General features: G+C 36.4%; 1 protein-coding gene across 1 annotated transcript; it reads left to right on the top strand.

Annotated features, from left to right (window-relative positions):
- LOC120264235 (ankyrin repeat-containing protein BDA1-like) lies at positions 1 to 2,040 on the top strand. Its single transcript, XM_039272039.1, has 3 exons — positions 1 to 34; positions 237 to 887; positions 953 to 2,040. Exons 2-3 carry the CDS (start codon positions 276 to 278, stop codon positions 1,904 to 1,906), a joined length of 1,566 nt encoding a protein of 521 aa, XP_039127973.1. The 5' UTR covers positions 1 to 34; positions 237 to 275; the 3' UTR covers positions 1,907 to 2,040.
- Positions 2,041 to 16,405: the final 14,365 nt, after the last annotated feature.

Raw genomic sequence — 16,405 nt, 5'->3', positions numbered from 1 at the left:
TCATGAATGATGTGAGACTCATATCAAATAAAAGGTGCTTAATAATAATGGCCACATATTATTGGTTTTTAAATGATTTTGTATAGTTTTGAGTTATGCGTAGAATTTCTTGGCAAAAGTATTGATTTAAACTCTTGTGGATACGAAGAGAAGCAGAGGAGTAGGTAGCAATATTATCTATTTCCACTAAACTTCCTTCATTGACTATCATAATTTGAAAGACTTTTGTTTGATAGGTTTACATATTAAGACCAGTTTGTCATGCCTTGTATTCAATGAGCCAAACACTTGACTCAATATGGACCCAAGATTTAGAAGAAGCGTGCCATACTAGAAATCTTTTCATGCTCCATAGCCTCCTCAGAGAAGACAAGCTCCTCCTTCACAAGTTTAGCAGCAGCATCACTGCATCCATTGACAACCCTCTACATGTTGCAGCTTTACTTGGCCACACTGACTTAACAAATGAGATCATCATTAAAAACCCTGATCTTGCTTCAGATCTCAACCCAAGAGCTCTCTCAGCACTACATTTGGCTTCAGCTCACGGTCACCTAGAAATAGTTAAACTCTTGATCTCAAAGGTTGGATGTCATCTTTGTTTTTTAAAAGACAAGGATGGAAGGTTGGCCATCCACATGGCAGCCTTGAAAGGCAGGATTGATATTTTGGAAGAACTCATCAAGGTATGCCCAGAGTCAGCAAGAGCACTTACAAATCAAAATGAAAGCATCCTCCACCTTGCCGTTCAATTCAACTCCTTTGAAATTGTTGAGTTCTTAGTGAAGAAGCTTGGAGTCGATGATGATATTAATAAACTTTTAAACCTCAAAGATGACAAGGGCAACACCATCTTACACCATGCGGTAGCTAGAAGACAACTCCAGGTATGAATATCATCATTTCTTTATTTTAGTACATAATTAATATTAGATACCTACTTGAGTTGCAGATTGTGAAGCTTTTGTTAAGCAACGAAGAGGCGGTAGAAGTGAACGCCATGAATTATAAGGGTTTGACTGCACTTGACGTGCTGCTAGACTCACCGCGAGAGTATGGGGACTTGACACTCGGTGAAGTGATACGTATGGCTGGAGGCAAAATAGCAAGCGAGGTGGATCCACAGCAAGCAGCCTTGGAAACCAACACATCAAGAAATCAGCCATGTGTGACTAGTACTCGTTCTCCTTCAAGAAGCAGGGTACCCAGTATATATAGAGGACGAAGACGCACAAGTCAACAAAAGCTTAAGAAGCAAGCCAAGGTTGAAGATAGCTACACTGCTGGGCAACTAATGGTTGTGGCCGCCCTGATCGCCATCATTACCTTTCAGGCGGGATTGAGCCCACCTGCTGAATTCACCCAAACAGATATTGGCAATACCACTAGAACCAACATTATAACCAACAACAGTAACTCATCAGCTGCTGCTGGGTCTGCAGTTCTTTATTCAAAACTAATTGGTTTTTATGGCTTCTTGTCATTTGACATGATTGGTCTCTTTGCATCTCTTAGCATCATTCTTATTCTTATCTGTGGGATGGCAAGGAAAAAGAAGATGATGATGAAGGCACTGATTGTGTTCATGTGGGTTGCTGTATTTTCAACACTCTTGGCTTTCTCTGCAGCTTTATCCACTTTTTATCCAATTAAATCTAAATGGATAATACCAGCTATGTTGCTGAAAAGTGTGTTATGGATTTTGAAGATATTCATGTTGTGGGCGTTTATGAATCTTGCTGTGTATTTGTTACGGAAGGTGGGTTGGTGGATGAAAAATGAAGGAGATAGAATGAGTAACATTGTGACAAAAGGAGGATGCCTTCTTTGGTGTATGAGGATTGGAGTAATGGTCCTTATATTTTTACTTGTGTTAATTTTTACTTTCTCCCTAGTCGTCGTATAATCCTCTTTGGATTAAAGCAAGAAATGATATTTCTATAATTAGGTTGTGTTTGTCTGCATGGGAATTTGAGGAGAACGTATTCAATTATTATGAGGAGAATGAAGAGGAGCTACATATGCAAGTAAGCTAGCTAGATGGTGTTGTAACTATATTTTGATATATGTTAATGAACAAATTAAATTGGGTCTCCAGCTTGAATGACAAATTTTCAACTTAGTGGTTAATCCATCTTATCTAAAAAAATAAATAAATAAATGTTCAACTTTTCTTTGTATCAATCTTTTTTCCTCATTAATCAAATAATTATAAAAAGGAAATGATATATGTACCCACGAGAAGATTTAGAAACCTCAATACCTGCAGTCACCAAGAGCTTTCAATATTTGTTCTTTCTGAAGGCCTGTGTGATTTGAGAGATGCAATTCCCAGAATATCTTCCCTTATATAGGTCAATCATCAAGCGTATATGACATGTATGATTTTCTCTTAGTTCACGTGAGCATTCTTGAGATACGTGCCTTACTTATCCTAAAAGAAGAATAGTAGTGATTAGCATGCAAGTATTAGAAGTGGACACGGGCCGTCCGACAACCCGGCCCGGCCCGTACCCGGTTCACTGGGACACTAACCTGACGGGCCGGGCCAACAAACCATAACCAACCCGTCATGGAGACGGGCCGGTTATGGGTCGGGCTTGCCCTAACCCGTGGCTCGGCTAAGAACCAGGTTGCAACCTGGTTCCCAACCCGCCGGGTTGACCCGATGGGTTGGGAGCCGTTGAAGCCCAACGTCTATTACTGCCGTTGGCTTTTTTTTTGATTTTTTTAAATTCAAATTTTGAATTTTGAAAAACTCAATTTTTTTTAATTTCTTATAAATTTCTATATATACAATTCATCCCCATATTATTTAGTTTTTACCAATTATTACTTTTTCCCAACTCTCTTACTCTCATGCTCTCTTAATCTTATTATTTCTCAACTCTCCTACTTTCATTTTCTCTTAATCTCACTCTCTCAAGGCGTATTATTTGGATTCTTGGAGTTTAATTATTTCAAGTGAACATTATTAAGGCTTAATATTACAAGTTGGAGTCTTGGAGACTTGGAGTGATGCAAATTTTGGTTTTCTCTTAATTTTTTACATTTTGGAAGTCACCAATTAACAAGGTTGGTCATGATTTATTTATTTTTATGTTTAGTTATAGTTTTGTAGGCTTGTCTTATTTTAATCATGCAAGTATTAGTTGTATTCTTGATATATTTATTTTAATTATTAGTTTAGACTTGTGGGGTTTTTAAAAAAAATGCATGAAATTGTTATTTGTAGTTTTGGTTGACTTTTTTTTTTATAAATATTTGGGCGAAATTATTATTGTAGACATGAATAAAATTATTAATTAACATTCTTGATATTTATTTTAATTATTAGTTTAGACTTGTGGTTTTTCAAAAAATGCATGAAATTGTTATTTGTAGTTTTCATAGAGTTGTTTTTTTAAATAATTGTATGAATTTATTTTTGTAGACTTGAACAAAATTATTAGTTGTATTCTTGATATTTTTTTTATTATTACTATAGACATGTGGTTTTTTTAAAAAAAATGCATGAAATTATTGTTTCTAGTTTTTTTGTATACTTAGTAATATTTGCATGAAATTATTTTTTTGTAGAGTTGAATGAAATTATTATTATTTTTGTATTTATGATATTTATTTTATTATTAGTTTAGAGTTGTGTTTTTTTTTGAAAAATGCATGAAATTATTTTTCATGGACTTGAATGAAATTATTTTTAACTTGTGGGTTATTATTTGTAGTTTTCATAGAGTTTTTCTTTTTAAATATTTTCATGAAATAATTTTTGTAGACTTGAACAAAATTATTAGTTGTATTCTTCATGTTTATTTTTATTATTAGTTTAGTCTTGTGGGTTTTTTAAAAAAATGTATGAAATTATTATTTGTAGTTTTTGTAGAGGTTTTTTTAAATATTTGCATGAAATTATTTTTGTAGACTTGAACAAAATTATTAGTTGTATTCTTGATATTTATTTTTCATTATTAGTTTAGGCTTGTGGGTTTTTTAAAAAAATGCATCAAATTATTATTTGTAGTTATTGTAGACTTGGTTTTTTGTAAATATTTGCATGAAATTATTTGTTGTAGACTTGAATGAAATTATTTGTTGTAGTGTTGATATTTATTTTAATTATTAGTTTTAGACTTGTATTTTTTTAATATTTGCATGAAACTATTAGTTGTAGTTTTTTTGTAGACTTGGTCTTTTTGTAAATATTTGCATGAAATTTATTTGTTGTAGACTTGAATGAAATTATTTGTTGTATTGTTGATATTTAGTTCATTATTAGTTTTAGACTTGTGCATGCATTTTTTAATATTTGCATGAAATTATTATTTGTAATTTTTGTAGACTTCGTTTTTTTTTGTAAATATTTGCATGAAATTTATTTGTTGTATTGTTGATATTTAGTTTCATTATTAGTTTTAGACTTGTGTATAAATTTTTTAATATTTACATGAAACTATTATTTGTAATTTTTTTGTAGACTTGGTTTTTTGTAAATATTTGCATGAAATTTATTTCGTTTGTAGACTTGAATGAAATTATTTGTTGTATTGTTGATATTTAGTTTCATTATTATTTTTAGAGTTGTGTATGCATTTTTTAATATTTGCATGAACTATTATTTGTAATTTTTGTAGACTTGGTTTTTTTTTGTAAATATTTGCATGAAATTTATTTGCTGTAGACTTGAATGAAATTATTTGTTTTATTGTTGATATTTAGTTTCATTATTAGTTTTAGACTTGTGTATGCATTTTTTGATATTTGCATGAAATTATTATTTGTAGTTTTTGTAGACTTGGTTTTTGTAAATATTTGCGTGAGATTTATTTGTTGTATACTTGAATGAAATTAGTTGTTGTATTCTTGATATTTATTTTAATTATTAGTTTTAGATTTGTGTTTTTTTTAATATTTGCATGAAACTATTATTTGTAGTTCTTGTAGACTTGTTTTTTTTTTTGTTGTAAATATTTGCATGAAATTATTTGTTGTAGACTTGAATGAAATTAGTTGTTGTATTCTTAGATATTACAATATGGCTTCACGTGGTAGATGCTCTAGAGGAAAAAAGCATTGTTGTATTGGCTTCCACTCCCACACCACCTACTCAAGAAAGCAATCCATTTCAGGATTTTGAGATCCCAATGGAACAATCGGTACCGGTTGATGCACCCTCACAAACCGCACAAGCAATCAACTCCACGGAAATTGCCCTCGAATCTAACATTTTTAAAACTCATTTTACAGTATAATAATAATGGCATTGTAACACATGGTAAATGTAATTATTGTGGTTTGGAATTTAAGCATTATAAGGGTGAAGGATATGGCACATTCAACAGACACTTGGAGAAGAAGTACCCGGACAAGCTTGGACATGCTCGATCACAGTCACAAATTAGATTCATTGTGGATAAGGTATAGGTTCTCAATCATCTCTATTTACATTTTCGCAAGCAAAATACAGGGATAAAATTGCGGAGACAATTTCCGTCAAGCGCTTGCCGTTCAACTTCGCTGAACGGTGTCAAGTGCAAGAATGCATCAATGACACATTGCAACCGGCGTGCAAGAAGGTTTCACGGAGGACAACTGAAAGAACAATATTCAAACAATACAAGAATGGTAGGGAACAACTTTGTTTGTGAGTATTTTCGTACTTTTAACTCTTTAGTTTCCTTATGTTCCGATGTTTGGACTGGTGTTTTTCATGAAAATTCTTTTATGGGTATTATGGCACATTGGGTTGATGACAAGTGGAATATCCAAAAGCACGTTCTCGCTTTTAATGTGTTCAACGAGTCTCATACCGCCGATAATATTTATAGACTTATTCGTGGAGTTATCGAAGAATTTGGTTTAATGTTTAAAAATCTTTTCGATTTCTTTTGATAATGCCTCCGCTAATACGGCCTCAATTAGACCTCTAGAAGATTTTTTGAGGCCTTCATGTGGTGGCAAATATTTTCATATAAGATGTGTTTGTCATGTTTTAAACTTATGTGTGTAAAGTGGTTTGGAAAAGCTTAAAGAATTTGTACTCCCTGTTGGGGAGGTCATAGCTTATATGGGAAAAAGCATGACCCACATGAAACAATGGGCTCGCTATTGTAAAACACATAACATGAGGGTCAAAAAATTCCCTAAAGATGTCAAAAAAAATGGAACTCTACTTATCGGCTTCTTAGTGCAACATTTCCCTATAGGAAATTGTTGACTAAGTTTGTTAATGATTCGTTGGTTGGTTTTTGTTTATATGAGTATAACTGGGTGGTTATTGCTCGTATTATTGATTTGTTTGCGTTTTTTAACACATGAACTAATTTGTTTTCGCAAGTTTATTTTCCTACTTCCCATTTATTTTTATATATATGGTGTTGTTGACATGGCTGAACAATTTTGGAAGTTTAGATTAGATCCACAATTGTTTAATGTGTTGATCACTATGAAAATTAAATGGTTGTTTTATTATAAAAATATACCTCCTATTGCTTTAGTTACATTTTTGATCCAAGGCAGAAGCTAGAAAGTTTGCAAGAATATTTGGAAGCATATTACAAATTCTTAGGATTCAATGGAGGACAAGATTCCCAACCGGTTGCCATGAGCTTGCCCATGAGTGACGTGGATACTCAAGATTCTGAACTGGACTCCGACAGCATTGTGGATGTCAATGAAATTGTTGCTGATACTAAGAGTCAACTTGTTGAATTATATGATAGTTATTGTATTAGATATAGCCATATAGTTCCACAAGTTGCATGGGAGGCAGTAGGACAATCTAGCAGTAGTGAAGGAGAATCATTCCGGAAGAGGCAAGCAAAGAAGAAACCTAGGGGATCACAATATACAGAGTTCGACTTGTATTTAAACACTATCTTCCGGTTCTCAGAAGAAATCAACACAAACATGACTTTCAACGTCCTCAACTGGTGGCAAGGTAATGGAAATCCATACCCCATTCTTTCACTAATGGTAAAGGATATTTTTGTGTGTCCTATGTCTACTGTAGCTTGCGAGCAGACTTTTAGCGCAGGTGGGAACATATTGGATATGACACGTTCGCAGTTGACCCCACAAAATATTGAAATTCAAGTTTGCATGGATGACAGGAAACGTGCTCAAGTTTGGCAACAAGAAGCAGAACAAGAAAATCCAGATACTAGTGATTTCTTCTACACAAATAACATGATGAACACACCTGGCTCGACAACAATAGTTATTGAGTCCGACCAAGACCTAGATGTTACCGATTAGGCAAGTGGGTGACCGGTTACACACGGTAAGAGAACTATGTCGGTTTTGATTCCTCTCACACCCAGGAAGATATGTAGGCAACTTGATTTGACACGTAAACGAATTAAGTGCAAGCCATTTATTTTCAAATTTAGTGTAATGTAAATTTTTCTATATTTTTTGAATTTTTAGTAATTAATTATCATCTTTCCCCAACTCTTTATCTTAATCTCAATATTTTCCAACTCCTGCTCTTATTCTTTTTTAATTTCATTAATTCCCAACTTCAACTTGGGACATCTCTTATTATTTGAAAACTTGGGGCCTTAATTCTTGGGATCTTAATTAATTTATTTTCTTCTAGAAATTTTTTTGAATTTTTTTTTCTATTTTTTTTTTCTGAATTTTCAGAAATTTTTTGATTTTTTTGATTTTTTTTTAATTTTCAGAATTTTTCAAGATTTTTTTTATTTTTTTTCAGGCGGGCCAACCCGGCCCGGCTTGCCGGACCCAACCCACCAGGTTGACCCGCCAGCCCGACCCGCCAGGTCAACATGGAAGTTGGGCCGGTTTCGAGCCCGGCTTCCGTTGACCTGGACCCGCCGAGTTCTACATCTAGCCGGGTCGGGTCCAGGTCGGTGGGCAAGTGAACCGCAACCCGGCGGGTCAGGCCCGCCGGGCTGGTTAACTGGCCCGTGCCCACCACTACCAAGTATAGCATACTTGGCGTAATTATCTTATATATGAAGTCAATCACTTCCGGCTGTTATTTTTGTAGTCTTTTGCCATTGTTTTAGCATGTACTCTTCTGATATACCTGTTATGTATTGCTCTTTTCAAATGTTATAAATTACTGGTTTATTTTGTATTGCATTTAAAAGCTAAACATCTTCAATTCATTGGAACTTTGCTCATTAAATGTCTTATTTGATGATATAATATTTTGTAGTGTTATTAGTGTTATTAGAATTTAATCTAAGGTCCTTCAATTAATAATGCTCAGCAGGAAGAGACACGTAAGGACGGAGAAATATTAAGGTATCAAGATTAATATTTTTCAATGTGCTTGTTCAAATGTAGGAATATATTCCCTTTTCCTTTTCTCGTTTAAATATAGTTTCTTTAAAACAACAAGATATAGCATGTTTTTCTAATGAAAAATATTTATTATCTTGGGTTTTCAATTTTATAGCATGGTTTTGTTTATAATGTGTCTGTGCTTTCCTGTGCTTCTTCTCTTCTTCATTCTCCTCTTCTTATATTGTCATGTATCTCATCCTCCTAATAAACATACTCTTATTGAATATATATGATATATATATATATATATATATATATATATATATATATATATACATATATATAACACTATATATGAGGAGCTAAAAACAAGAGAAAGAAGGACTAGTGAACTCATATAAGAAAAGGAGTTGCAAATGGAGCAGGTATATATACATTCATGAAGCCATTAGAGTACTTAGGAAGTTGATTTGGGTTAGGCTCATTTGATGATGAAGCTTTGCTTGCGGACAAATTGTTACTAGAAAATAATAATATTAAAATAGAAGAAATTGACTTTTTTTCTTTATTATTATTACAATTGTTATTCAGGGTTTACGTTGATATAAAAATATGTTATATGAAATTTCAACTCAAGCAATTATATATTGTATTTATAGGTAAGGCTGAGCATGGGGTTGGCTATAAACAATATAATGGCAGTTAGAGTTTGATTGATGATTTGTATTTGGTTTTGTCTTGTTTCCTTAATTGTTATATGTGGTAATACGGGGACCCACTACCATAATTTCTCTATAACTCGAGTTACAGAGGAAAGTTTGGTAAAGATATATAAGATTAGAGGGATTGGATCCCACAGACGATGTGGGACTATGGACCTGAGCCATTCCATCCCTAACACCCCCCGGACCCACAGTAGATGTGAGACTCAAGATCCTAACTATAGCTGATCACAGCCCCAGGAGGACCCACAACTCTGATACCATGATAGAAGAGAAGAGAATGAATGAATAAATGAATGAATTCTCATAATAACTGAACAACGACCATTGTACTTTACATATAGGCAGAAACAATACAAGTATCTGATAGAAGAGAAGAGAATGAATGAATGAATGAATTCTCATAATAACTGAACAACAATCATTGTGGTTTATATATAGGCAGAAACAATACAAGTATCCATCATGTACATATACACATACATATATACTACTAGAATATGTATAGGTATGGGATACACATATACATATACATCTAACACCCCCCTCTCAAACTCAATGCAGATCATGTGTCGTGAGTTTGATAACATGAATAGATGCTGATCACGTGTCTGTGCCTTGGTAAAGAAATCAACCACCTGGACCTCGGTAGGAAGATAGTGAAGTGACACAGTCAGCACGAACATGAGAATGAGTGAAGTGGGCATCCACACCAATGTGTTTAGTCAGCTCATGCTTGACTGGATCTGTAGCAATCTGAATAGCGCCAATACTGTCACAGTGAATAGGAATAGGAGAAGTAAGCCATACACCAAAATCCTGCAAAATGGACAAAAGCAAAAGAACCTCCTGTACGGTAGAGGCCAAAGCACGAACCTTAGCCTCAGCACTAAACTTGACAACAATATGCTGTTTCTTAGTCTTTCAGACAACAAGGGAAGAACCAAGAAAAATACAGTATCTAGTGACAAAAACCCGATCATCAGGAGAATTGGCCCAAGTAGCATCAGAATAAGCCTATAGCTGAAGAGTGGACTGGCGTGAGTAGAACAAACCACGTGAGATGGTGCCACGAAGATATCGCAACACCCGGAGAAGATGAGCATAATGAACAGAAGTGGGGGTCACAACAAATTGACTGAGAAAATGAACGGCATGAGAGATGTCAGGATGAGTGATGGCCAACTATACCAGACTGCCAACCAAGTGTCGATACCAAGTAGGATCTGATAAGGGAATCCCATCAGAAGCACGAAGCTGCAAATGAAGCTCCATCGGTATAGCAGTAGTACGAGTGTCTGTCATACCAGAGCAAGAAAGAAGATCTAGAGTATAACGCTGCTAAGAGAGATGATAGCCATCAGGATGATAGGAGATCTCAATGCCCAAGAAGTACCGAAGCAGGCCAAGATCCGTCATCAAGAAAGTCTCGCACAGTTTCTGCTTCACAAAGGTAATGTGAGCAAAATCATCACCAGTAAGAATCATACCATCCACATACAGTAGAAGAATGGTCCGGCCTCTAGAAGTAGAATGCACAAAGACGGTCAGGTCATATATGCTCGGGGTAAAGCCTACAACATCAACCACTGTGCTAAAGTGCTCAAACCAGGCTCGAGGAGATTATTTGAGACCATAGAGAGCATGACGAAGAAAAAATCTAGACCCTTGAGGAACCTGAAGACCAAGTGGAGGAACCATGTAAACCTCCTCCTTCAAGTCCCCATGAAAAAACTCATTCTTCACATCAAGCTGATGATGGACCCATCCCACGAAAAGCCGCAACAACAACTAAAGTGCCCATAGTATGCATGTGGGCTACTGGTGCAAAGGTCTCCTCATAGTCACGCCCATACTCCTGTTGAAAAGTGTGAGCAACAAGGCGCGCTTTATAATGCTCGATAGATCCATCAGAACGGGTTTTCACCCGATAGATCCAACGACAGGTAATGGGGTAGCATGAGCAGGAAGAGGAATAAGATCCCATGTGTGAGTTCGAGACAAAGCATCAAGTTCCTCAATGATGGTAGTCTACCACTCAGGTGATTGAACCGCTTCCCTATGGGTACATGGCTCAAAGACATCCGGAATACTAGTGCAAGTAAAAGCATAACGAATAGGAGGATGTAAAAAGGAGTGATCACATAAAGAGTAAGTGGAGGATGATACCTCAAGAGCTGGATCAGTAACAGGAGAGGCGTCAGAGAGGACCTGCCGTGGTGGAGAAACTATAGGATCCTGATGATAGTAAAAGAAACGAACAGGTGGATGAGTAGGAGGGAGCACGGAAGAAGGGGAAGATACTGAGGTGGACTCAACAAATAACGGGAAAGGAGGATCAAGGGATGAGTCAATGAGAAGCTCTGGAGGAGTGGGAAGTGAAGGAGAGGAAAACACAGGAGAAGTGCCCTCAGAGAAGTTTGTAGGGAAAAGGAAAGACAAGAAAAGAGGGAGAGAGAGACATAGTAGAAGAAGGAGAAGCATAAAAGGGGGTAGACTCATCAAATGTAACATCACGAGATATACGTATACAACGAGTAACAGGATCATAGCAACCATAGCCTTTATGCTCAAGGCTATACCCATAAAAACACAAGAAATAGACTGGGAAATGAGCTTTGTTCGCTCCCGAGATGAGAGTAAAACAAAGTAGCAACAGCCAAAAATATGGAGATAATCATAGCGGGGAGGTGTTACATGAAGACACTCTCCTGGGTTGCGACATGAAGTTAGGATGAGGATTGAAAGTTAATCAAATAAATAGTAGTGCTAACTGTATCAGCCCAAAAATGAGGAGAGAGAAAGACACCAAGAAGAAGAGCACGAGTCATCTCTAAGATATGACGATGCTTGCATTCAGCGACCCCGTTATGAGGATAAACCCCAGCACAGGACAATTGAGGCAATGTGCCTTCAAAAGACAAAAAAGGCATGAAAATCTTAAGAAATGTACTCACCACCAGAGTCAAACCAAAAAGTCTTGACTGAGGCAGCGAACTGAGTGTGAATCATTGTGATAAAAGATTTATAGATGAACAATAACTGACTACGATGATGCATAAAATAAATCCAGGTGAAAAGAGTGTAGTCATCAATAAAAATAACATAATAACGATTACCACCTTTAGAAATAAAGGGAGCGGGACCCCAAACATTATAATGAATAAGTTCAAATGGAACAGTAGTGTGGGATGCACTAAAAGGATTAGGACACTGTAGTTGCTTACCAAGCTTATAGCCAACACAAACTACAACAGAGAAAGGAGAGACAGCTCCTAAGACACGCAAGATGACAAGTGATGACATACGAGAAGGACATAGGTGACCAAGACGATGATGCCTAATTTGATGAGATAACACAGTACCATGACAATGATGAATAAACCCAGCAAAAAATGCGAGATGAAGGGTATCGAACATGTAAACTCCATCATGGTGATGGCCAGCTCCAATTACCTTCCCACTTTAATCCTACACATGGTATGAGGGACTGTTAAAAATAACCTGACAATTATAATCAGTAAGCTGGCTAACAGATATAAGGTTCATAAATAAACAAGAAACATGAGAACAGAGGGAACAAAAAAAAGCACTAGATGAAAGATGACCAATAGAGGAGACAAGAAGTAATGTGCCATCAATAGTGTAAACACGTGTGATAAGTGGTGGTGGTCAAGAATGATAAAGATGAGTAGCATAAGGAGTCATATGAAGAGAAGCACTAGAATCAAGAAGCCAGAGAAGACACGAACTTATTGGAGCAGAAGGAGGAACCTGAGCAGAACATACATGTCCTGTGGAATCACCCAGGTGAGACTACTAGAGCTGTCAGAACATCGCTAATAGCTGCTAATTTGCAGCAAATAATGGAACAAGAGATGACAGAGTAGGGGAGGCCTGAGAAGAGTGTGGCAGTGGGAGCAGAGGTGGAGTCGATGGAGCAGCACCATGGGAAGTACTGCATGGAATCCACGCTGCTTCTTCTAGCAATCACGCTCGAGATGACCCAAGATGCCATAGTAGTGACAGGGTATAGTCTTCTTCGGGCATGCAAGGGGCTGAGATGAAACAGGTGAAGGAATCGGAGGCTTAGTGGATAGGGATAACGTCGAGACTAAAGGATATCGAGAAACTGCAAGAGCACTGGCCTCCTGAGAAAGAAGCCCGAAGCTAGGTTTCCTCAGCACGAACAAAGGCGAAAGCCTCATCTAAGGAGTAGACAGAAGGAGCATGAAGAAGATAAGCCCAAGTCAGCTCAATCTTTGGGCGAAGACGCATGATGAACTCGTACATACGGTGTGTCTCATGATGGCTACGATGACAAGAGCAAGAGTATGAATCTCAAGAGTGACTGTCTGGCAGATGATCATTTTAGCCGTAGTGTCTTCAGCAACCCAGTTCTCCAACTGCTGCTTAAATGCAAGGAGAAGTGCAGAGGCCTCAGAGGAAGCAATAGAGTTCGAGAGGGAAGGGGCTACAGGAGTAGTGCTAGTGCTGTCAACATGGTGAAGGATACGAGTACCATCTAGGATGCTCTGGACAGTGAGCTTCCAGGGGATGTAATTAGTGCCATCAAGCACTACATCAGAATAGTGGAGATGGTGGTGACGCATCTTTAGTAACACTCCACTGAATTCAAAGGCATCCATATAATATTTAATGTCTTTCTGTTTTTTTTTTAATTATATATATATATATTTTTGTCCGGTGGTGTTTGAAAGATTCTCCAAACACAGACTTTGTCTTGTAGGGTTTGGAAAAGGGTTAAAGTAAGGATTCTTGGGGAACAAAGATAAAGATGGAAGTGATGGCTACCAATACTATGTTGGATTGTTGGTGGTGCCGCACAGGAACCGAGGGCGGGACGGTACAACTACCTGTGGGCTGGCCTGATGATGAACGGATGCAACGGCCGGTGGGCTGGCCGAGGCATAGACGGGCGGATGATCTGCAGGTGACAATGAAAGGGTGGGATCGTCGGGGTGGATGATCTACAAGTGAGATACAGCAGCCAGGACTAGGATTGTCGGCGGTAGAGGATCTGCGGATGAGGGTCGGATGGTCGAATCTCATCGGAGGTGGAGGCACGGTTGACGGTTGGATCTCGATAAGGGTGAAGCTCTGACAAGGATGAGGGATCGTCGGTAGTGGAGGATCTGAGGATGAGGATCGGATCCCGAATGGTGATATTCGGATGATGTTTTTTTATTTGTGAAGAAAAGATATAGTTTATAGAAGAGAATGAATGAAAGATCAGAAGAAGACCGGGTTGAGGGTGGCCGTTGACGGAGGAAAGGGGACTGATGGACAACAGAGAGCTAAGAAGAGACTGGTGGCCCGAGATGATAGCCGGAAGAGATCTGTCCGTCAAGGAAAGATAACAACAAAAATGGCCAATAGGGAAAAGATGGCCGGAAAGGGATGACCAATAGAGGGAACCTAGCTAATCTCTGATACCATGTTAATACAGGCCCCGTCACCCTAACTTCTCCATAACTCGAGTTACAAGGAAGATTTGGTAAGGGTATATAAGATTAGAGGGATTGGATCCCACAGGCGATGTGGGACTATGGACCTGAGCCATTCCAGCCCCTAACAATATGATCTATTAGTTTTCGTTGGAGATGTATTAATGTAAATGTTTGTCCATGTAATTAAACATTTGGGATAAAGTTTTATTTTCATTTGTAGTTTTGATTGTCTGATAGTTAAAAGTGTCATAATTACATATCATAACCATGTATGGTTGGTTGGAAAAATGGCACCATTTCATGCTTGCAACTTGAGTACTATGCTTTCATGTATTTACACTAACATAACAACACCGACTAGTGATGGCACCCACCATTTAAGTCATTTAATGAATGTTATTGTCTATTTATTCTTTTGGCTCTCCAGATCCAAATTTATTTAGCTGATAGAACAACGCATTACCTTTCATGGGCATGAGCGTATTTTGTTTTCATAAAATGAATCAAATTAACAAACTATTTTAATGATATTTGATTGAAATAATATGAAACTTGAGAACATTATTGATTATTGTAATTAGTATCATGCTTTGTTCCCTATGTTATTGTCTATAATTCTAATATTTTAATGAGCAGTATAAGCATCAAAGAAAACTTAAAGAAACTTCTTTACCAGTCGCCTTTATTCTATAGATGAATTTTCAAATCAAATTGTTTATTTTTCTTTGATGATATACATATGTGACTTTCACTAGGCTTATTTGGTCTTACTATAGCACATTAATTACACCTGTAAGTCCTTCCTATATTTTAGTAGTTGTTCATGCAAACTTATTAATGTTTTTTATTAATGTCTTTTTTTAACCATTTTTTAGTTGTTCTGATGAATTCTAAAGCAACACGTTGAGCATTACATTAAATTTTAGGTGGGATGATATCTATTCTTGGAATACATGAACTATAGCCCTGATTCTGATAATCATTAGAGTAAGAATTTTGATCAAATGCATCAACAAGGAACTCTTATTAGTGTTAGTACATGCATTAAGGATGATATTATCCTGTACTGAAACCAAATCTTTCATGTCAGAAAAAAACTATTAATTTAATATATAGAGTTATTCCTGTAGGTTTCATAATTATCCAAGCATAGCCTTGTGGTTGAGATTAATTATATATAAATCAAATAGAGTCATTTGCTAGCTTAAGGTATGCATTGGTGTTAGAAATTAATCAAAGTATGGCATACGACATCTAAGCATCTAAATATGTCATATTATAAAGGAATCTATTATGTCACATTAACTAAACAATTAATAGATAGTTGAAGTAGAATCACTTACATCCAACCATAGAAAATCAAACAGGATAAATAAAGGGACTAAGATCTAGCGGTACTTGAAGAAACTAAGGGCTCTTCCAATCTATCTGGTTCTCTCACATCGATGGGGCTGTGTATTTTCGAGAATGTTAGATCAGGAACCCTGGTGCTACACTATATATAATCCTTACCATCAAAGAATTAACTCCACTTAAAATTTAAGTAGATCATTATCCAAAGTGCCAATTAGAGTTAACTTAGAATTCCATTAGATAAATTCATGGATCATTTTATTTAGTTTGAATTCAGATTGGGTTAATATTATCATGAAGTTAATTCAGAATAGAATTTAAACTAACATTCTCTCACTTGGTCCAACTTTATCTTAGTTAACAAAATATCCATTCACATTAACCCATAAATCCGTATGCCTACATCAAAGAAATAAATTGCATGAATCATGGCGGTAAGTCATCATTATAAACTGAGTATTACCTTCCATGCATTACAATGCAATCTCTCTCTTCAATGAAAATCTATATATGGCATTTTATCATAATGAATAAGCCAGATGCTTATTCATGTCCAACTTATAAATAAATATGCATATACTTAACAATTGTCATTTCTCAAACTTA

This window comes from Dioscorea cayenensis, chromosome 1 (assembly GCF_009730915.1).
Source record: "Dioscorea cayenensis subsp. rotundata cultivar TDr96_F1 chromosome 1, TDr96_F1_v2_PseudoChromosome.rev07_lg8_w22 25.fasta, whole genome shotgun sequence".
NCBI lineage: Eukaryota > Viridiplantae > Streptophyta > Magnoliopsida > Dioscoreales > Dioscoreaceae > Dioscorea > Dioscorea cayenensis.
Note: the sequence above shows the minus strand (reverse complement) of the source record. Positions and strands in the feature narration are given on the sequence as shown.